This window comes from Orycteropus afer, unplaced genomic scaffold (genome assembly GCF_000298275.1).
Source record: "Orycteropus afer afer isolate SDZICR_OR568_19922 unplaced genomic scaffold, OryAfe1.0 scaffold00123, whole genome shotgun sequence".
NCBI lineage: Eukaryota > Metazoa > Chordata > Mammalia > Tubulidentata > Orycteropodidae > Orycteropus > Orycteropus afer.
The window spans coordinates 2,189,364-2,212,451 of record NW_006921710.1 but is presented as its reverse complement, the minus strand read 5'-3'; the positions used below and the strand labels follow the sequence as shown (position 1 = coordinate 2,212,451).

The 23,088-nt window shown below is 47.7% G+C and overlaps 1 protein-coding gene across 1 annotated transcript in view; it reads left to right on the top strand.

The window, feature by feature from the left end:
- Nucleotides 1–1,811: 1,811 nt before the first annotated feature.
- Nucleotides 1,812–23,088, top strand: part of LOC103199934 (protein O-mannosyl-transferase 1) — a 23,299-nt gene continuing 2,022 nt past the window's right edge. Inside the window, exons 1-17 of the mRNA XM_007944342.2 lie at nt 1,812–2,009; nt 5,158–5,309; nt 6,447–6,553; nt 6,748–6,798; nt 8,387–8,533; nt 9,341–9,452; nt 9,844–9,909; nt 10,003–10,096; nt 10,239–10,394; nt 11,153–11,283; nt 11,819–11,914; nt 16,312–16,404; nt 17,094–17,190; nt 20,573–20,665; nt 21,006–21,126; nt 21,543–21,640; nt 22,192–22,305. Coding sequence (XP_007942533.1) covers nt 5,188–5,309; nt 6,447–6,553; nt 6,748–6,798; nt 8,387–8,533; nt 9,341–9,452; nt 9,844–9,909; nt 10,003–10,096; nt 10,239–10,394; nt 11,153–11,283; nt 11,819–11,914; nt 16,312–16,404; nt 17,094–17,190; nt 20,573–20,665; nt 21,006–21,126; nt 21,543–21,640; nt 22,192–22,305 — 1,698 coding nt within the window. The 5' untranslated portion in view covers nt 1,812–2,009; nt 5,158–5,187. The remainder of the gene's footprint in view (nt 2,010–5,157; nt 5,310–6,446; nt 6,554–6,747; nt 6,799–8,386; nt 8,534–9,340; nt 9,453–9,843; nt 9,910–10,002; nt 10,097–10,238; nt 10,395–11,152; nt 11,284–11,818; nt 11,915–16,311; nt 16,405–17,093; nt 17,191–20,572; nt 20,666–21,005; nt 21,127–21,542; nt 21,641–22,191; nt 22,306–23,088) is intronic.

Below are 23,088 nucleotides of genomic sequence, written 5' to 3'. Positions count from 1 at the left end.
AAGAAAAACGTGGTATCCGGATTGGAGGAAGAATCATTAACAACCTGAGATATGCAGACGATACAACTTTGCTTGCTGAAAGTGAGGATGACTTAAGGCACCTACTGATGAAGGTTGAAGAATACAGTCTGCAGTATGGATTACATCTCAACATAAAACAAAAATCCTCACAACTGGACCAATGAGCAGCATCATGATAAATGGAGAGAAGATTGAGGTTGTCAAGGAATTCACGTTGCTTGGTTCTACAATCGATGCCAACGGAAGCAGCAGTCAGGACATTAGACGACGTGTAGCATTGGGGAAGTCAACTGCAAAGGAACTGTTTCAAGTGCTGAGGAGCAAGGATATCTCCTTGAGGACTAAGGTGTGCCTGACACAAGCCATGATATTTCCAATCGCCTCGTATGCATGTGAGAGCTGGACAATGAATAGGGAAGACCGAAGAAGAGTTGATGCTTTTGAGTTGTGGTGCTGGCGAAGAATGCTGAAAGTACCGTGGAAAAGAACTAACAGATCTGTCCTGGAGGAAGTGCAGCCAGAATGCTCCTTGGAAGCAAAAATGGCCAGACTTCGTCTCACCTATTTTGGTCATGTTGTAAGAAGGGACCATTCATGGAGAAGGATGTCATGCTTGGTAGGGTGGAGGGTCGACGAAAGAGGGGGAGGCCTTCAGGGAGATGGATTGATACAGTGGCTGCGATGATGGGCTCGAGTATAGCAGGGATTGTGGGGCTGGCGCGGGATCGGGCAGTGTTTCGTTCTGCTGTGCATGGGGTCGCTATGAGTCGGAAACGACTCGACGGCACTTAACAACAACCACCACCACCTCTGGCCCTGCCTCATGCAAGTGAGCATTGCAACGACACTTCTTAGCCAAGAAGCTAGTAACAAACTGATTCATCAGAGGCGTATCTAAGGCATGACACACGCCCTGGGCGCCACTTGAAGGGGGCGCTTTTGAGCAGTTTCTATCATGTGTCCACGGCCAGCTGAGAGATTATTCAGCAAGTTAAAACTAGTATTTCCTTATCTGAGGGCCGCCAGGGGTGTCAAGGCAGGCTGTGATCTTGCTCTGCTGAATGTAGAAAGAAAAGAAACGAGAGGGGAAAAAAAAAAAAATGACTTTGAGCACATTATAGACCAGATTTCATCAGTGAAAGCAAGGAAGGTGCAGTGGTCATTTTCAGGTAGTGCCATGTGTTAAGTAAAAGATTAACGAGTTTGACTTGTATTTTGAGCTGATTTTATGGTAAGATTATCTAAAGGATGGGTCAGATGTTCGGACAGGGGGTGCAATGTCAGTGTTTGGCGTAGGCGTTAGTACTTAGGCCTCTAGGTTCATCCAAATAGACACTGTTGAGTAGACGCTTTAAAAAGTAGATCTCTATGTCCTGAGTCAGACTTCTGACGTGTAAAATAGACCTCCGTGCCATACTGAGTGAAAAAGGAGTAAAATATACGTATGTCTCCATTCGTGTTTTGAAACGATACACATGTCTAATATAGCCCCAGAAATGCCTGGAACACTAATGCACTGAACCAAAAGAAACAAACTCACTGCCGTGGAGTCAGATCCGACTCATAGTGACTCCTCCTTGGGTTTCCCAGGCGGTATCACTACGGAAGTAGATTGCCCAACCTTCCTTCCAACGAGTGGCTGGTGGGTTTGAACCGCCAGCTTCTGGTTAGCAGTCAAATGCCTTAGGCACTACGCCGCCACCAGAGCTGAACAATGATAAATTTGGAAGAATGAGGTCTTACATCCTTTCTTTCGTTTCAAACCCTTGAGTCGCGTTTGAATTGTGGACCCAGTGCGCAAGCGCGCCGCGTCAATTCAGCTCCGGAGACCCGGCGAATCGAGAGTCGAGCAGGGCTGTGAGCGGCTGGAGTGTCAACGGCCCCAGAACCTGTGCTTTGCGACAGCTCCTAACGGTTGGCCTCCGCAGGGCGTTAGGAGGCGCGGCCAGGCGCGGGGAGCGGCTCTGCGGGGATTTGGAGACAAGCAAGTACGTTTGGGGACACAGGAGACGAGAGCCCGGTCCGGGCTGCGGAGTCAGTGCGGGTCGCGCGTGCGCGGCCTGCGGACTATCGGGGTCCTCGATAGGACTACCGGGATGTCCGTGTCCAGCCCGAGGAGGGGGCGGGGCCTGGGGCAGGTGCAGTCTCGGGTGGAGAATGGGGTTCCCCGGGGTCAGATGCAGCCTTGGGGCGAGAAGGGGAACGCCCAGCGCAAATGCAGCCTCTGAGAGAGAAAACGAGCGTCTGGGACATACGGAACCTTGGAGAATAAGTAGGCCCAGGGGCTGATGGCGCTTTTAGGAGGAGGTAAGGGAGAAGAAGAATGCCTGGGAAGATGAAGCCTGGGGCAAGAAGCGAGCCTAAGGTCAGATATTTGGGGGACTAGGGGAGGGCGGCAAGAAGTGCCTGGAACCGGTGCATCCTCAGAGCAGGAAAACGCTGGGGGCAGATCATGCCTTGGGAAGGGAATAGAATGGTCAGGGATAAAAGTGTCTTTGGCGAAGGAGAGAGTCCCAGAAGCTAGATGTAGCCTTGGGATGGGAATGGGGCACCCAGAGGCATATGCAAAGTCGGGACAAAAGGGGCCCTCAGGGGCAGTGGAAGCCTGTGAGAAGGAAGATGGCCCGAGGCAGATGCAGCCTGTGGGAGGGAAAGGAAGTAGCTGAGAGGGGGCGCTTCTAGGGCAGATGATGTTTCAGGGAGCAAAGGGGCACTCAGCTCAGGGAAGATACAGCTCCAGGGAGGGAGGAGGGACATCCAGGGTAGATGTAGCCTTGCAGAGAGAAAGGGAGTAACAGTGTCAATCAGACTGGGCCTAGGAGGAGAAAGGTGGTGCAGACAGATGCAACCTTAGGACATGCGAAGATATGGGGGGGGGGGGGGGGGGTGTGCAGGCTCAGAACAGAAAAGGAGCAAATGCACCCTCCAGGCTGGGGGTGTCTGGAGGGGGGTGCTGCTACAGGGAGCAAGGGGGGAGGGCACTTGGGGGCAGATGTGTCCTCAGAGATGGGGAGGCTCTGAGGCTCAGGAAGGTTGAGGTTACCCAGCTGTAAGCAGGTGCTCTGGTCCGCCAGGAGCTGTCCAAAGTCAGAATCATTTGTGGCCATGCTGCTTGGCCATGGTGAGGGGCAGAGGAGACATTAAGGAAGGGATGCAAACAATTCAGGAGCTTGGCTGCTAACCTAAAGGTAGGAATCTACCCAGAGGCATCTCAGTAGAAAGGCCTGATGACCTTCTGAGAAACCAGCTGTTAAAAACACTGGAGCATCCTTTGCTGTGAGACCAGAATAACTGGCTGTGCCCAGCTACCATTACTGAACATTTTGATAAAAGATTCTATAGAGGAATCCTGGTCAAAAGGGGGGAAATACAGAACAAAGTTCAAATTCCCATAGAATTCAACCCTTCTGGAGCCATGGAGGCTGAATGAACCCCCGAAACTATTGCCCTAAGATAAATCTTTAGACGTTAAACCAAACATATCCCCCTAAGGTCTTAAAACCAAACAGTAGTGTATCTAAATTAATAAAGAATGTGTGCCTTCAGTGTTACACTCTTTTAAAATCTGTATCAGATCAAGTTGACAATGGCACCTCAAAAGATTAGATAAAAAGCTTAGGGGGCAGTGAGTTTATATAAATGGGGAGAAGGAACAACTGAGAAAAGGAGGGTAAGAATGGTTGCACAACGTGAAGAATGTGGCCAATGGCACTGAATTGTCTATGTAGCAACTTGAATGGGTGTAGGTTTTTACAGTGTGTGTATTCCCAACAACAACAACAACAAAAGTATTAAAAACAGCAACCCTGTGGAGCACAGTCCTGACTTGACACACACAGGGCTGCCATGAGTCAGAGTTGACTCGGTGGTAACTAGTTTTCTTCCCAGGAAGGGCTCCGCAGGTGTTTTGAATGAGATGTTGAGTCAAATGAATATTCAATCCTGAGATTCCTGAATTCTTGGTTTACTGCTGCTGCTCTTTTGCCCATAAGGAGCTCTGGTGGCGCAGAGTTTGAGGCGTTTGGCTACTAATCAAAAGGTCACCTGTATGAACCCACCAGCTGCTGCATGGGAGAAAGACGACGCAGTCTGCTTCCATAAAGATTTACAGCCTGGGAAATCCTGTGGGCAGTTCTACTTGGTCCTATAGACTTGCTGTGAGTTAGAATCAACTTGGTGGCAGTGGGTTTGGCTGGTTTGGGCCCTTTGGCCCTGCCCCCTCCAATGTCTTTACACTAACCTCAGAGTTGTATTGTCTCTTTGCTTGGGAAATGTGTTGGTGGTGGAGCTTGCTGTTACCACCCAATAGTGATGGACCATAAGCTCCAGAATGCTGTGCTCTCAGGAGCCAGGGTGGCTTGGGATCCTTTTTGAAGCCTATTTGAACCTTTCAGGGTTGCTGTCTGGGTTTTTTTTTTTTTTAATTGTGATTTGGGTGAAAGTTTACAGAGCAAATTCGCTTTCCATACAGCAGCTCTCATATACTTTGTCTCATGACATTGACTACAATTTCCCACAATGCAACAGCTCCCCTCCCACTTCCTCCCCATAGTTACCTCTTCCCTGTGTCTTTCCCTCCATGCACTCCTGCCCCCTGAGCTGTCTTCCTGTGCATACACAGCCCTTCTATTCTCCCAGGATTGTTCTCTCCAAGGAGTGTATCTACCTAATGGAAATGTTCACCTCTTATGCCTTTATTTTGTTTGGCTGGAAGCCACAGGTATGGGTTCAATTCCAGACATGAAGGGCACCTAGGGGCCATAGTCTCATTGGTTCCATCAGGCTCTATCAGACCAGCAAACCTGGTCCCTTTTTTTTTTCCAAATGATTTTGAGTTTTGTTCCACATTGTTTTCCCACCCTATCCAGGATCTCCTACATAGATTCCCCCTCTGTGTGGTTGACAGTGGTAGCCAGCCACCATCTACTTCTTCTGGTCTTATAGTCGTATAGGCTGAGGATTGCATGGTGTACCAGTCGCTAGGACTAATTGTTTCCATGAATCTTTGGTTCTCTTCATTCTTCTTTGCTCTGGACGAGGAGAGAACCATCATTGCAGCCAGATGACTGTTTGCAAGCTTTTAAGATCCCAGTCTGCTGCCCAATTCTTGACGATAGCTCTTCCCTTCTTTTGCAGGGCATCCTCCCGAGCCTACTTTTCTACAAGATGTTGAGATTTTTGAGGCAACCACTAGTGGTGACAGCGGACATCAACCTGAGTGTCTTGGCTCTGACTGGGGTGGGATTGCTGAGTAGGCTGTGGCGGCTCACCTATCCTCGGGCTGTAGTGTAAGCCAAACGTTCCCCGGGTGAATCCAAAAAGAACTGTCATTTGTTCAGTACTCTTTGTGATAGCAAGTGCCTTTTTAAATGGCAGGCATGGGAAGATGAGATGCTGGGCCTCTTTGTGGTGTGTTTTTGACAGCAAGAGGCAAGGCCAGTTTGTCCCTGGAACAGTCCCCACAGTAAATACACTTCAGATCTTGTCCCATAGGTTCATATTGGGTAAAACTTAGCTCATTAAACAGGGGCAGTGGAGGGGAGAACCATTAGGGCTGCTGGAGGATATAGCTGCTTGCCTTAAGTAACTGTCAGATCCTAAAGGGTGAAGAATGGATGAATTTGGAAGTGAGTCTTCGTTGACCTTAGAATATGATTTTCATCATAGTGGGAAATGATTGCTGCTATTATTAATGTTATGTTATGTTACTAAACATGTATCATTTTTTTAAGTTATTATGGAAAATACCAAATATATACAAAACTAGGAAGAATAAGTGTAATGACCTCCTACCAATGTGCTCATCACCCAGCTACATATGCCACTGATCAATTCATAGACAACTCCCTCTCTGTAATGGATTATTTTAAAGCAAATTTGAGATGTGATGTTTTATTCATAAATATTTCAGCATATAGATCTATAAGATATGAATTCTGAAACACAAAAATCATATAACCACAGTACCATTATTACTGCTGAGAAATTGACAGTAATTCTCTGGTATCCATCAGATTTCCCTGGTGGTCTGGAAATGTCTTTTTGCAGTTGGTCCCTCCATGTCTTGCCTTTATACCTGTGCCTGTTTCATTGGGTCACCAGCTCTGATTCCAACTTTTGGCCACAGGCGAGTGCTGGTGGACCAGCGGGACTGGCTTTGGGTCCCAGAGGCCTTTCAGCAGCATGGTTGATAATACACCTCTAAATCACAAACCAGAGGAGAAGTAGTCTGTACAGGGCGAGCATTCTCAGTGCCCAGTGTATTCATGAATTTTCTGTATCAGGCAAGTGTCCATGTTCCTGAATTTTCCTGATCATTCACCTAAAGCCATTGGGAAGCACACATGTCCACTTATTCTCATACCTTTTCTTGACAGTTAAGATTTGTAGTTGACTGTAATGTGAGTTTGGTTTTGTTTTTGCAGTTTTGATGAAGTATATTATGGGCAGTACATCTCTTTTTACATGAAGCGGATCTTCTTCTTGGACAACAGTGGACCACCGTTCGGCCACATGCTGCTGGCCTTGGGAGGTGGGCTCATCGTGCAAAGAAGGATCCATTGACTTGGGGCCTCAAGGACATTTAAAATGTAGAAGTGACATTTCTCGAGGGCAGAAACCGTGTCTTATTATTTATGTATCATTGTTTCCCTGTTGCCTGCCACAGTTTGGTACCGTTAGAAATATATGCTGAATGGGATCCTTACTGTTAACTTTCTGTTTTAGGTTATGTAGGAGGATTTGATGGTAACTTTTTGTGGAACAGAATTGGAGCAGGTAAAAGATCACATTCCTTTCCCTTCCTTATTAATTTGCACATATTAGAATGAGAGGTCATGGCTTTTTCAAGGGTTAATATGCATAGTTTATTAGTCTGAGTCCAAGGTATGTGCAAAAAAGGACATGGAGGCAGCATTCTCTGACCTCTGACTTCACAAGGGGGAGACAGAATCACCATCAGCAGCCCAAGGGCTAACTCCTATGAGGCCAGACATGCCCCTACCCTCCTCCAGCCTTTTTACCAATTCTGACATCAGTCATCCCTCCCAGGGAACTCGCTACTCCACTGCTGGGTTCAAGAATTCATTGCAGTGGCCACAGAGAACTCACAGACAATATTCATGATTATGGGGCTTATTAGAGAAGTAACAGGTTACAATTCAGTTTCAGGAATGTTCTCAGGATACAGTTCTTCGGTCAGGACAGTCTCCCCTCTGCTGTGCCCTTAGGCACACCTCGCTGGCCCTTGGCCTCTTGGCCTGGGCTCTGCCTGCTCGGGCAAGTGTTACCAAGCTCTTTTAGCTCTGCCAGTAGGTACACCTAGGAGCATCCCACTATGCCAGCGAGCCACTTGTCCCAAAGCACTCAGCTTTCTCACTCTGTGGGCCAGAAAGCCCGCTGCTGTCTAGTGCCTCTTGGTTCCACTGCCACCGTCTCTCAGCCAGGCATCTCTGCCAGGGTATCTCTGCCAAAGAGGTCTAGCACAGGGGTCTTAGGTCCAAGGACTCACTCTACTCCAACTCCAGCTCTTGTCTCTTGATGTCAGTGAGATTCCTCCCTTCTGCCTCTAGGAAGGCTCATTTTAGCCTGGCAGAGTGACAGAATTAACCGATCCCAACATTAGAGTCCCATATACCTTATTTGCAGGGTCCTCCCCAGTGATCTGGTGGAGTCACAAAGACCATGGGTAGAAATGCCATACAAATGAGTCACCTCCACCGCACCACCGTGTGATCACCTGTTTGCATGCAGAGGACACTTCTGAAAAGTCTGGTCGACTTCTGTTGCAATGACAATTTTGCCTCTTTTTTGGTAGTTTTCAGACTCTGTGTGGCATCTCACCTCATTCATCGTTTGCACATGTACATTTTGAATGTTGTCACGGTATTTTTGGAAATGGATGGAGTGAAATTGTAAACAAGTAAAAAATTAAGTGATTGCAGAATCCTTAGTCATCGTTCAGCTCGGGGGAGCTGGTTTCTTAACTATGTCATGCTGATTTCAAAGCTCTCACCTGAGTTTGCACACTTGATTGCTGAGTTGGTCCCCAATCTTATAGACCTGCAATTTGTTGTTGTTGTTATGTGCCGTCGAGTCGGACCTGACTCATAGCGACCCCTCCTTGGTTTCTGAGGCAGTACCACTATGGAAGTAGATTGCCCCATCTTCCTTCCGAGGAATGGCTGGTGGGTTTGAACCGCCAACCTTCTGGTTAGCAGTCAAGTGCCTTAGGCACTATGCTACCAGAGCCCCTAGACCTGCAGTTTAGAAGCTGACAAAGCAGGGCTTGGTTTGAAAGCACATCTGCAAATAGAAAGGTGCTGTGCGCAGCGCCCTCAGCACCGCTGTGTGGTTGCTTTTCCAGAATACAGCAGCAACGTGCCTGTCTGGTCCTTGCGCTTGCTGCCGGCTCTTGCAGGGGCTCTCTCAGTGCCGATGGCCTACCAGATAGTGCTAGAGCTCAACTATTCTCACTGCACCGCCATGGGAGCTGCTCTGTTGATGCTTATAGGTAAGATCTGGGCCTCTGCTCTGTCCTCCTGGTGCTGAAGGGCAGAACCAAGCTCTGGCCTGGGCTGCTTCTCAGTGTTCGATCCAAGAGCCCTCGTGAGTTTAGAAGGCATGCTGCCCGCAGCGTCTTCTGCTCACAGGGAGGAGCACAGCCAGATCGTCCGTGGTTGGTTGTGTGACTTCTTGGGGTCCTGGCTGCGCCCCTTGACCATGGACTTGTGCCCTCTGTGATCAGACTTTCATTATTAGGGGAGGTGCAGCCCAAGCACTGCGAGGTCTGGCCTGAGCACACATCCACCTTCCACCAGGTTTGTCACTAAGTGATAATCTCCCCTCTTCACACCATTTCCCAGGCCTTGACTAACTGAGATGGACACATGGATTAGCAGGGACTCATCAGAGAGAGTCTTCCAGCTCAGGTGGATGAACAAATGCAATTAAATCAGCTGAAAAGTTAGACTAGAAAGTAAGAACTACTGTTTCTTGGGTGACAACTTTATATGCGGCTCTGTGCCTATACAATAATGGCCCTACAAAGTCAGTATTATTTCTGAAAACAAGAAAAATAAGACTCAGAAAAGTGAAGTGACTTGTCCACGGTCACACGGTCAGGTTTTGGTGGTCAGGATTCAGACTGAGAACTCAGCTCCACAGTTCCCACCCAGCCAGTGCTGTCTGACTGGCCCACCTCACAGTCCATGATACTTTGAAATGTTGCTGTCTGTCTTGGTGCAGCATGCCTTTTTGTAATGCCTTAGCCATCTGCTCTTGCCTACCTTAAACTTGACACGTTTTCTCCCTGTAACAGAGAACACTCTCATCACTCAGTCAAGGCTAATGCTTTTGGAGTCAGCACTCATATTTTTTAACCTGTTGTCTGTGTTGTCTTACCTGAAGTTCTCCAACCTCCAGAAACACAGGTATGGGAAATGCATTGTCTCCTCCTTTGTAAATGGGGAAAATAAAAGAGTCTGGGCGGCTGGTCTTCCTGAGGTCTGCTACCTTTCTTATTTTGAGGGGCTGCTTGCTCGATACCTCTTGTACTTAGGTGGCTGCACCACCATGGCACGTGAGTTCATAAATGCACCTTCATTTTCCTATAACTTAAACTAAGGAAAATTCTCTGGACAAAAGGAAAAATTCTGCCAGGGCTGATACTTTGCAGGACTGCAATTCATTTTTATTGTGCCTGGTGCTTGGTAGAACCAGCTGACCTGAAAAGATAGTTCTGGGAAATGTGTACGTCACTGGCCTTTAGGGAGTGTTTGACAGCTGGTCCCATCTCTGCTGTGTTTTTCTGTTTTCTTCCAGCCCTTTCTCTCTAAGTTGGTGGTTTTGGTTAACGGTGACAGGAGTTGCTTGTTCCTGCACAGTTGGGTGAGTTTGACCTGCTTGTCTTAGACATGTTTTTTTCCTCTTCCTTGTTTTGATGTCTCATTTAAGTTTTCACTTTTCATCATGTCTTTTCAGCGTAAAATACACGGGTGTTTTCACGTACTTGCTCCTGCTCAGCGTTGCTGCGGTCCACGCCTGGCACCTGATTGGAGACCAGACATTATCAAATGTAAGTATTGATATCAGGGGCTGCCTCAGGCTCTTCTGGAGCACTGTGAGCAAGTGGGTGGAGTTAACGCTGATGAGCAGCAGCTGGAAGCAGGCAGCCTGGGTGTGTGGTCAGAAGTGATTTTCCCTTTACTCTCTGGCAGGTCTGCGTGTTCTGCCACCTGCTGGCCAGAGCAGTGGCTTTGTTGGTCCTCCCAATGCTCATGTACTTACTTTTCTTCTACGTCCACTTGATTCTACTCTATCGCTCCGGGCCCCACGACCAAATCATGTCCAGTGCTTTCCAGGCCAGCTTGGAGGTAAGCCGTGGGAAGTCGTGGCCACTTTAAATTAAAGGTGGGAGATTGAAAGTCTGTCTGATAGAAACATCATCAAGTGAGCATGAGAGGAAGAACCAAGCCAAGGCATAAGGACTGTGCGTCAGTACTTGGCACTAATTTTGAACACAGTGATAATCTCGACGGAGTGAGAGTGTTGGCTGTCGGAGGTGTTCAGGGTAACCCTCTTGAGAGCATCTTAAAGTCAAGTCTTGCAAACTCTGGGCAGTTTCAAATGCTGTAGGACAGACCCAACTCTGGTATTCAGTCATGCTTTAGCTCAGCAAAACTAGCCAAATGTACTGAAATACAAAATAAAATAAAATAACAACAAAAAAAAAACACCTAGCAGAGGTACCAGTTGAGTGCTTAAGAACATAGACTCGGAAGCCTAACAGACCTGCTTTTAAACCCTGCCTGTAATTAACCCGAGTCTTGGTTTTCTCATCTCTGAAATGAACTCTGATTGCTCTGGGATGCTTGTCAGAACTAAATGAAAAGGCACGTGGACTGCCACCCCCCGAGGCAGGGTTCAACCAGTGACAGCTAGAATTCAGATGGCATTTAATCTAACACAATGATGTAGATAGTTGCACTGCTATAATAACTGCCACCAGCCCGTTGTTCCCCCAGAGGGAGACCTGCCCTGAACAGGTACTTCTGTTTTAGAATAGCTGTTAGGAAGGCTGCTTTGAGTCTCTCTCTCTCTTTGACTTGTTGGCCTTTGTGCTTTGTCATAGGGAGGGCTGGCTCGGATCACACGAGGCCAGCCCCTGGAAGTGGCCTTCGGCTCCCAGGTTACTCTGAGGAGTGTCTTTGGCAAGCCTATCCCCTGCTGGCTTCACTCCCACCAGAACACCTACCCCATGATGTAAGGAAAGTGAGCGTGTTAGTTTGAAGATTACAGGTGTGTTCACACCATGTTGCTCATGTTATCAACTTACATTTTATACAAAGACATTTGCTAAACAAAGGAAGCTGGGGCTCTGGGGCCTGGCGCTCAGTGAGTCGGTTATACCTGTGTGTGAACGTGAGGGAGCCTGGTGAGCGGGGGCCCAGTACCCTCCACTGCACACGAGCTCTGCACCTCCCACATGTGGGTTTCTTCCCACCAGGCCTTAGCACTGTTAGGTTCATGTCTTCCAGCCCTATGCGATTTAAACTCCTATTTTCTCTATACCAAAAAAACCAAACTCACTGCTGTCGAGTTGGATCCGCCTCACAGCGACCCCTCCTTGGGTTTCCAAGGTGGTATCACTATGGAAATAGATTGCCCAGTCTTGCCCTAAACACCTTACTAGGTAGCGTTTCGCCTGCTTTACTTTGCTGAACCCTGGGGAGGAAGGCCTATCGGCCCATCTCTGGACCCCTTCCAGATACATGTCCTTGTTGCCCTCTTCACGCAGATACGAGAATGGCCGGGGCAGCTCCCACCAGCAGCAGGTGACCTGTTACCCCTTCAAAGATGTCAACAACTGGTGGATTGTAAAGGATCCTGGGAGGTGAGTCTGGAGCCTAGCTCGCCTCTTGGCCTGATCAGACCAACTCCTCAGGGCTTGGTCCTAGATCCTCTCCTCAGTCTATACACCCACCACAGGCACTCTCATTCATCCTCACTGCTTTGATAATTCCAAGGTTCGTCGAAGTCCGATCACTCCTCAGTGGGCCACACTCGGATGGGAACTGCCTGCTTGGTGTCTCCTCTTGGGTGTTTTATAGGCATGTTCCAAACTCCCCTTCTCTTCCTTTCTCCTTTCACCTTTCCCCTCCATCCAAAAACAGGGGTTCTTTCCTCTCTGCTATTCCCTCATCCAAAGTGGCATCCCTTAGTTTAACCTCTAAGATGAGGGTCACCCCTCTCTCTCACTCCCCACATCCAATCAGCCCATCAGCAAGTCCTGTTGATCCTGCCTCCAGATGAGATCTTGAACCCTGCAGGTCTCTGCCTGCCCACTCCTGACTGTCTCCTTCCTTTCCCGCCCCCTCCAGGCTACCATTCAGCAGCTGTGGAGGGGGCTGCTACAGTGTAAATTTCATGAAGTCATTCTCGCTCAGACCCCTCCTGAGCTCTCACTGCTCTTAAAATCAAATCCAGACTCATCCACAGCCTTCAGGCTCTTATGACCTGCTCATGCTTAAGCTTCCGGCCTCATGTTCTGCCCCACCCCTTGCTGACAGCACTCACCCTACTGACCCTCTGTGTTTCCAGAACAAGACAAACCACTGCAGCAGGGATTTGCACGAGCCACTTCCTCTGCCTGGAGTGCTTCTACCTGCTTGGCTCCTTCTTAACTTCAGCTTGAAGGCCACTCCTCAGGGAGGCTTTCTTGAGCACCCTTCCTAAGCCTCATCCGTTTCTCTATCATTGTCCCTGTTGGGTTCCTGTACCCATTGTCATACAATTGATGCTATTTGCTGGTTCATTTGTTCAGTGTCTCTCTTTCTCCCTCAATGCACCCCCAATGCAGTAGTGCCCTGGTGGCGCAGTAGCTAAGCAGTTTGGTGGGTTTTTTTTTTTGGTCACTAACCAAAGATCAGTGGTTTGAACCCACTAGTAGCTCCACGGGAGAAAGGCATAGCAGGCTGCTTCCATAACGATTACAGCCTTGGAATGCCTGGGGGGCAGTTCCGTTCTGTCCTACAGGATTGCTGTGAGTCGGAATCAACTCAGTGGCAGCAGGTTTGTTTTTCTGAGAGAAGAGGGAGGACCAGGGACCACGTCTGTCTTGTTTGACACCATATGCTCAGCACCCAGCCCAGTGTTGGGAGCAGAATGGGCACGTAGTATGGGTTTGTTGAAGATACCGAATGGGAGAGTCTGCCCATTAGAAGGATTTCTTGGAAGCTGCGGTGTATTTATCGCTGTAGCTTTCACATGATACAGAGCCTCTGAAATGTGATCCTGGTACATGCAGTCATGTTTGCAATCACACTGACCATTCATTATCAGAAAAGAATTAAACACAATTGGGTCTTCTGATAAGGTGGAAGAATAGGCAGACAAGCGACACAGACCCTCTTCAACAAAGAAAAACAAAAACAATTGACAGAGGTACAGATGATGATCCTGGAGCCCTGAGCTTTGAAAGGAACTATACAGAAGTGGATTAGGCACCAACTAGTGAAAAACCTGAATGAAAACAGTGAGTACAGAGACGGTCGGAGCTGCGGACTGTCAGCTATTCTGACGGCACCAACAGTCTGAATATTTCCAAGTGGTATTGGGTCCTGAGAATTGACCTAAAGATCAGCCCTGGTCACCAAGGGCTGCAGGGACTACTACGCTGGTGGCCTATGACTAGGGAGGGAAACAGGAAGGAGGGAGACAACCTGAGCTGTTCACTTTCCGCTGTCTGGAGGGCGCAGCTATTTTGATTGTTTAAAAGCAGCAGCCATTTTGGATATTTAAAGTGACTGAAGGAGCAGCAGTTTTGAATGTTTAAAAGCAGCAGCCATTTTGGATATTTAAAGTGACTGAGGGCGCAGCCATTTTGAATGGTTATAAGCAGTGGCCATTTTGGATATTTAAAGTGATTGAGGGTACAGCCATTTTGAATCTTTACAAGTGGCAACCATTTTGCATTTTAAAGTGATAGCATTCTCATTCAGATTCCAGGGACCTAAGAATAGGTTCTGTTTGCCAAGGTTGGCAAGGACATAAAAAGGCTGACAACAGGAAAGGAGACAAGTGGTGAGTATATAAGTGCTGTCAACTAATGAACAGAGGAGCACAGCACAGTACTATGCTTGCATAGATAACATACAAACAAAGAAAACAAAAATGGTGGACAAATCACCCCAACATGCAATCACCAATTAAATAAAAACACAAAAACGTCACAATGCCTCAGAGACAACAGAGCATCACAGTCTACACAAAGAAGCAAGATAAAACAGGAGAAACAAGGGACCAGGATACAGACCCAAAACATATCCCTGAGGAAGACGCAGCACTAGAACTCCCTGATAAGGAATTCAAAAGAATTATATTTAGGTATCTTTAATGAATTGAGAGACAGATCAAGGAAAACACTGACAAAATTGAGGAAAACACAGAGAAAACCCTACAACAGTTTTAAAAAACAGTACAAGAACAAAATGACAAAATAAATGAAAAATTAGAAATGATACAAAATCTACACACACAAATCCAGAAGATTAATACTAAATTTTCAGAAATAGATAAGACATTGAATGGGCAAAGGAGCAGAATTGAATCAATGGAAGACAGAATTTGGGAGATTGAAGGCAAATACCTGAACACTTCTTTGGAAAGGGATAAATCAGAAAACAGATCAAAACAGAATGAAGAAAGCCTAAGGTTCATGTGGGATACCATCAAAAGGAATAACCTATGTGTAATTGGAATTCCAGAACAGGAAGAGAAAAATAAAAACACAGAGAAAATGGTTGAAGATTTGTTGTAAGAGAATTTTCCTGGTATGATGAAAGATGAGAATATATCCACTCAGGAAGACCAACGAACCCCAAACAGGAAAGACCCCAAAAGAAAATCACCCAGACATGTCATCATCAAACTCACCAAAACCAAAGACAAAGAATCATGGGCGCAGCATGGGAAAAACAAAAAGTTACCTTCAAGGGGCAACCAAGAAGACTAAGCTCGGATTTCTCAAGAGAAACCATGCAGGTGAGAAGACAATAGGATGGTATGTATAAAACCCTGAAAGAGAAAAATTTCCAACCAAGAATTATGTACCCAGAAGAATTGTCCCTCAAATATGACAGTGATATTAGGACATTTCCAGATAAACAGAAATTAAGGGAATTTGTTAAAACCACACCAACCTTATAAGAGATGCTAAAGGGAGCCCTTTGGACAGAGAAGCAACAACAGCCAACAACAACTGACCATTAACACACAAGATGATATAACCCAGAAACCAACCCAGCTATGGAAGTATCCAAACTAAAGAAGCCTACAAGATTGTAAACAGGGAACCAGAGACATCAATTGACAAATGAGGACAACTACAAACAAAAAGAGGGAAAAAAATGTGTCATTACAGAACTTCTAGATGGTAGGGAATTCAAGACAACTACAAGATAGAATGGACAGTTCTAAACTTGGCAAGAAAACTATAAATCACAGGGTAACTTCAAAGAAAAATGATAAACCTTCACATCAAAAAAGAGGACCAGCATAAATATTCAGCAAATACTAAAACAGTAGCAAGGAAGGAAATGATAACGATTCATAAACAAAATGAGTTCAGCATAGAAAATTATATGGAACAAAGAAATAGATACCACAAAAAAGCACATAACAAAAATGACAGCAACAAATTCGTATTTGCCGATAATCACATACCTGATAAGGGATTTATCTCTAAGATTTATAGTGGAAGAGTGGAGTCCAAACTATGGTACATACACATAATGGAATGCTATGCAGCACTAAAGAATAATATAGAGTCTGCAAAACACCGCATAATATGGATGAACTTGGAGGACATTATGCTGAGTGACATAAGTCAATCACAGAAGGACAAATATAGTATTAGTTCGTGGTTGTGGAGGGTCAAGGAAAGGTTTATATATGGAGGGAAACTTTCTTTGTTGGTTGCCGGGGTGGGGGAGGGGAAGGAACATTGCAAAAAAAAAAAAAAAGCATTGATCCATGTCACTTTAGTTTTGTGTATTTCACAGTACATAAATTATATTTCAATGAAATGCATTAAAATTAAAAAAGAAAGAATTAAACACAATTTGTGTGTTTTGTGTTCACACTAACTAACCTAACGTGAGATGCACATGGATTGTGAAGCTCTAAAATTCCAGATTGTCTCTAGTGTGAAAAGTCATAGCTGCTGTCATTCTGAGCAGGCCCTGAGCCCCCCAGGTGAAGGCAGCGCTCGTCCTCCCACCACCTTTGCAGGTACCAGTTTGTGGTGAACAACCCTCCTAGGGCCGTACGGCATGGAGATATTGTGCAGCTGGTCCATGGCATGACCTCCCGCCTCCTCAACACGTGAGTACGTCCCCCAACCACCCCCTTCTGCTGCTTTTAGGTTTATCCTCCATGGTTCTCTTTGTTCAGAGCAAAACATAGCAGTGCCAGGGTGCACTGGCCCAGGCAGGAACAGGGCTACCTCAGGGCCAGGGTCTTATTGTTTGTCGTCGAGTCAGTCCCGACTCATAGCGACCCCTCCTTGGGTTTCCGAGGCAGTATCACTACGGAAGTAGACTGTCCATCTTCCTTTCGAGGAGTGGCTAGTGGGTTTGATCTGCCAGCCTTCTGGTTAGCAGTCAAGTGCCTTAGGCACCACGCTACCAGAGCTCCCGGGCCTTGGCGAGAATGGTCACCTCCTTGTGAGGCTTGGCTTACTCAGCTGAGAAGTGGAGTGGGGAGCTATTTGAGACTGACTTCTGAAGGAAACACATTATACCTCATTGGTTTTCTTGTGAGGTCCCACACTGGTGTGTACTTTCCCTAGAAATGTGGTTATTCAGCATTGCCCTTACCTCCAAGCCCTTGAGGAGGGGCGTCCTTGTGCTTTGACCACCGACTGGGACCAGGCTGTCCCTTAGGGCTGAGCTAGCCTTAGTGCCAAAAAGTGGCTTTTTCCTCCTTAAAGAAATAGTAAACACCTTTCAGAGGAGTGTTAAAATAAGGTCAGTTCAAGGAATTCCTTCTGAAGGGTCTGTTTGGTTTTACAGGCACGATGTCGCAGCCCCAATGAGCCCTCACTCCCAGGAGGTCTCCTGTTACATTGACTATAACATCTCCATGCCTCCCCAGAACCTCTGGAGATTGGTGAGTGCCCGGGTGGGGTTGTGTCTGTCAGTCAGTAAAGACCACACTTGGATGAATTCCAATTCAGGTGTCAGGTGGTTTTTGTACATAAAAAAGGGCACAGCTGTTTTCATAGGCAACAGCTATGTCCTCCTCTATGGAAGTTGGGAATCTGAGTTGCTTCATATATCAGAGGAGAAGATTTAAGATGTTCATTGCTTGCTGTGTTGGGCTCCATGTGGCTCACAGCTAGGCGGCTCTGCCCAGTGACAGTTCTCTCTGCTGGGGTCACTTCCTCAGCCTCAAGACAACATTCACCTGAATATTGACAGCTTCCCTCTTCTCTGATTTCCAAGGGAGAGGCCTGACCATCAAATACAGGGCTCCTTCAGGATTTCCCCATCCTATGGCATCTGGGCCTTGTGGCCATCTCTCCTGAAGGACCAGGGGCACATGGCTCCCCTTAGAGAATAGCTCTCACTCCCCAGGGCTGCACGTGGGTCTCCTGGGAAAGGTGGCAGGAAGAAAGTTACTGGACCATCTTCCCATCTGTGGGTTCAAGGAAGGGAGAACTACAGCTGTTGTTGTTGGGTGATGTCAAGTCGGACCGACTCATAGCGACCCCTTCTTGGGTTTCCGAGGCAGTATCACTACAGAAGTAGGTTGCCCAACCTTCCTTCTGAGGAGTGGCCGCTGGGTTTGAAGCGCCAGCCTTCTGGTCAAGTGCCTTAGGCACTACGCTGCCAGAGCTCCCTACAGCTACAGTCTCATAATTATAGTACAGGCAGAGCTCGTTTTATTGCGCTTTGCTTTATCATGCTTCACAGATACTGTGTGTTTTACAAATTGAAGGTTTGTGGGATCCCTGTGTCCAACAAGTCTGTTGGCGCCATTTTTCCAACAGCATGTGCTCTCTTGGTGTCTCTGTGTGACGTTTTGGTAATTCTTACAAGATTTCAAATTTTCTCATAAAAGCTTTTGTACACGCTTAATGTTGTTGTTGTTGTTGTTGTTGTTATGTGCCGTCAAGTTGGCCCCTACTCATAGCGACCCCTCCTTGGGTTTCCGAGGCAGTATCACTATGGAAGTAGGATTGCCCAACCTTCCTTCTGAGGAGTGGCTTGAACCGCCAGCCATCTGGTTAGCAGTCAAGTGCCTTAGGCACTATGCTACCAGAGCTCTCAGTTCTGGAGAGTAGGACTCTGAAGTCAAGGCGTCATCCAGGTTGGTTCCTTCTGGAGGATCTGAGGAAGAAACTACCCCATGCTTTTCTCAGCTTCTGATGCTGCCACAGTCCTTGGTGTTCCTTGGTTTGTGGACGTATCACTGCACTCTCTGCTCCATCTTCATTGCCGCCACCTCGGTGTGTTTCTCTGTGTCCTCTTTTTTTAAGGACACCAGCCACAAGATTGCGGCCCACTGTACTGCAGTGTGACCTCACTGTAACCTGATCACACCTACAAAGACCCAATTTTCAAATAGGGTCACATTCTGTCTGGGTGGGCATGAATTTTGGGGGTCACTATTGTGGTAGTTAAGGTTGTGTGTCAACTTGGCTGGGCTATGGTTTTGAGTGGTAGGCAGCTGGATGTAGTTACTCCCCATGATGAGAATGCAGTCAGCTCCATAGTGTAATGTGCACGCGCAGCTAATTACTGGCTTTTGGGCTGTGGCCTGCTTCCATTTATATATGGGGAAGCTTTGAGGAAGACCTCTAGCTTTTCGTACATCAGGTGGCTGAGTCTTGGCCTGCCATGTTGCCTGCTGACCTTGGGATTGTTCCTGGACTTGAACCAGTGGCCTGCCATGTTGCCTACTGATCTTCAGATTGTGCCATTCTACTTGCCAACCTTGGGTTCATTAGCCTCAGCAGCCAGCAGCTGCTTGAGTTATGAGAAGCCTTCAACTCCAGCAGTCCTGGAGTAAGAGGCAGAGCTGAAGCCCAAGGTCAGAGCTGGCACTTTGAATATGGACTTCTAACCTCCTAAACTGTGAGATAATAGGTTCCTGTCAGTTAAAGCATCCATTTGTGGCATTTCTGTTACAGCAGCACTGGAGAACCAAGCCTGCATCTGCCTTTCAGAGGGAAGGCTTACTTTGCATTTTGTATGTAGCCAAGGAAGGCTGGTGTCCTTCCCGCAACGAGGCTACAGATATCTGTGTGTGTTCTGTTTCTCCATTCTCTCCCCATTGTCCCACTTTGAGGGGCGTCCTGTGCACCCACACCTTTCTCATGGGGAGCTCCCCCTCCAGAATTTCTGCTGAAAGTCTCCCCCCCAGGTTGTGCTTGATTTCCTCTTCTGTCTCCTGCTACTAATGGCTCCTTTGCTGACCTCTTTGCTGCTCCTCCTCCTTCTCAGTCCCTCCTGATGGCATCTTCAACACTCCCTGCCCCCTTTGTCCAGTACTGAAGCTAAGGGACATGGGACGCTCCTGTCCCACCACTGATTCTGACAGCTCCATGACTTCCTGCAGTCATTGTGAGGGTCACATAAGATGGGCAATGCAAAGTGCCGCTCAGCTACTGGTTATTTTTATTGTTACCACCCCATCTCAGATGATCCCTGGTGGTGCAGCAGTTAAGTACTGCACTGCTAACCTAAAGGTTCAGCAGTTTGAACCTACCCAGCATCCCACAGGAGAAGGACTTGGTGACCTGCTCCGTAAAGCTGGCAGCCAAGCAAACCCGGTAGGATGGTTCAGCTCTGTCACGTGGGGTCGCTATGAATTGGAATCAACTTGGTGGCACCCATAACCACCGCCCTGTATTGTGAGCCCCTCTCTAATATCCGTTTTCTGACCTTCACCTGAGCCATCTTCATATTTGCACATTAAAGACTGAAAACTGTTCCTTTTTTTTATCCAGAGCTCTAAGCCTCTGGTGGTGTAGTGCCTAAGGCACTTGACTGCTAACCAGAAGGCTGGTGGTTCAAACCCACCAGCCACTCCACAGAAGAAAGACAGGGCCATCTACTTTCGTAGTGATACTGCCTCTGAAACCCAAGGAGGGGTCGCTATGAGTTGGAATTGACTTGACGGCAGTGAGTTTGGTTTGGTTTTTGGTCTCAGCCCTTTCAGTGGATGATAGGCTTTGTAGAGAAGCAAGGAGGGTGACCAGTCTCTTAATTCCTTTTCTGAAGCCTCTCGTGTGCTTCCTGTAACAGGAGGCAAGGCCTGCTCTTCACGGCGTCTGGCCAGTGTCTGCACCACATGGACTATGAACAGTCCACAGTGGCATCCGGAACTGTCCCTTACAGCCCCCCTGACAGCTCCATGACCTCCTGCAGCCCTTTCTTCCTGCAGTCCTTTCTTCCTGCAGTGAATTTCACTGTTTGCCACCAGTCTCTATTTTCACGCATAAGGAAACTGAAAACAGATTAAAGACAGCCTCTTGTTTCTGTAGGAGATCGTCAACAGAGAGTCAGATACAGACATCTGGAAGACCATAATGTCCGAAGTTCGGTTTGTGCACGTGAACACTTCCGCCATCTTAAAGGTAAAGCGCGTGACTGTTGGCACAGCCTTTCTTTCTTAACACCGTGGGCTCACAAAATCTGTTTCCTCAGCTCTTCACACTGTGCTGGCTTTTGCCAGGTGGGACATTTGTTAATCGTTGTCCTATTTATTTTACACTCAAGGATGGATGCTTTTACAATTTCCCAGACTTGAATCTTAACATAAAGATGCTATCGGGGAAAGTCTGCTGCCCTCATTGGCTGCTGGCAGAGTGACAGAGGGACGAGGGTTGTGGGGACACTTGTCTCCCAGCCAGCGTGGGAGGTTGGAGAGCTTGTACTTTCCTGTAATGCCCGTTTTTACCTTCTGTGTTCTGCCAGCTGAGCGGGGCACACCTCCCTGACTGGGGTTTCCAGCAGCTGGAGGTGGTTGGGGAGAAACTGAACAGGGCCTACCACGAGAGCATGGTGTGGAACGTGGAGGAGCATCGGTATGGGAAAGGTGAGTCCCGACCTCCTTGGGTAGAACTGCATGAACATTAGCGCGCGGTGGTTTAGTGAGACATCAACACTGATAGTCACCACCTCCCCCTGAGGGAGTGGAGCCCATTTTCCAGGCTCTGTGACAGCTCCCTTCCTGTACTTAGCTGAAGCAAAAAATGACTAAAGCTCTTTTATACCCTGAAACACCCTTACAAAGGCAGCGAATTGATCCCACTGCAAGCTAAGCTTTCTAAGGACCAAAAGAGCTTATTTTAATGGGGTAGTATTGCACAAGGCTGGGAAATCTAAAGGAAATGGTGTGGTGTGGTGAAGAGGCGCTGTGGATTGTTTCATAAGCAGGGGAATCAGCTCCTGTTCTGAACTCCCCGAGCTTACTCCACTCACGTTCTTTGGTGTTCCGCTCTGTTCCCTTAGGTCAGGAACAGAAGGAAAGGGAACTGGAGCTACACTCATCGACTCAGGTTGACATCAGCAGAAACCTGAGCTTCATGGCCAGGTTCACGGAACTGCAGGTGACACTTGGGTGGAGGGAGGCCTCACCTTGCTGGCTGGAAACTGGCTACTTAGCATAGCCCTGTGATCTGCAGAGTTCTTAACGGCACACATTCAGTCTCTCGAGCTGGAACCTCAGACAGACTCACCAGTCAAATGCTTGTTTCCTCTCTAAATGATAAGTGCCTCGTGTAACAGTGCTTTGCATCAGGAACTGAGGAGATTGTGCCTTAGCATAACGGGGTGATGTTGCAGGGTATTTTAAGGCCCCTTTAGTCAGGTCAGAATGGGCCAAGTTCAACATAATAGAGCACTGCAGAAGTCAGACTCGTAAAATCAGTCTTGAATCTGCAAGTGGCCTTCGAGAGATGGAGTCCAGTCCCTCACTGTACAGAGGTGATGACAAGCCTGTGGAAGCCAGGGCTCTGACAGGCAGTCTCCTTACACTGCCTCTGCTGCATGACCCCGATGAACTCAAGCTGGGACACACCCAGGAAAGGGACAAAGCCATGCACATCGAAAGGTGTCTGACTGTCACACTGAGTCTGAGAGGTCTCTGGCTCTCTTCCAGTGGCGGATGCTGACGTTGAGGACTGAAAACTCAGAGCACAAGTACAGCTCCAGCCCGCTGGAGTGGGTCACGCTGGACACCAACATCGCCTACTGGCTGCACCCCAGGACCAATGTGAGTGGAGCTTTCTGCCAGCCGAGGCTTAGATTCATCCCCTTCCGTGAGAAAGCCTTCTCACGTTGAGATCAGCCACTGCATCTGACAGTCCCAGAGCTCTTCAAAGCTTGTCCTAACAAATTCCTGTGACTTGATTTTCTGTAAACATTTGGCAGTGCACAGTCAGTACCCCCTCCAAATGCTGGTGAGTAAGGCCCGAGCTGGTCTTCCTGTCCAAGGAAACCCAGGCTGTCTTGCCTTGTGCAGGCGCAGCGTCCCCTCCTGGCAGAGGGGCTGTTCAATGGTCCTGCTTTGTCTGGTGCGCGGCTCCCAGTGTGGAGAGGATTGGTGCTCTGTTTCTGCACTCACTGTCTCTCTTCCTCCAGCACAATGACAGCTGCATCAGGGCTGGCACAGGACAGGTGCTCAGTAAATGTTCACAACAAGTGTTCCTACTCAGGCTGGACAGAGAGGCCGGTGACTGTGAGGCAGGATCTGAAATGAGCACGTAGAGCCAGGGCCAGGAGTCCATACTTTGGGCTCCTAGGAATGATGCTGATGTCATTCTGAGTGGCTGAATCATTAAATGAATCCCACCTCCTCCCTGTTTTCAGTTGTACAACATTGACAACCTTAGTCCTTTTCTACAAAAGGGTCTCACTGAGAACGAGGGATGGCCTTAGTCGGAAGGGCTGGCTAGCAGACACTAGGAGGTTGCCATGTGTTTCTTCAGTTGTAACCGAAGTATCATATGCATTTGGATTTGTTTGTGTCATGGACCCCTCGGAGCAGAAGCCGGGT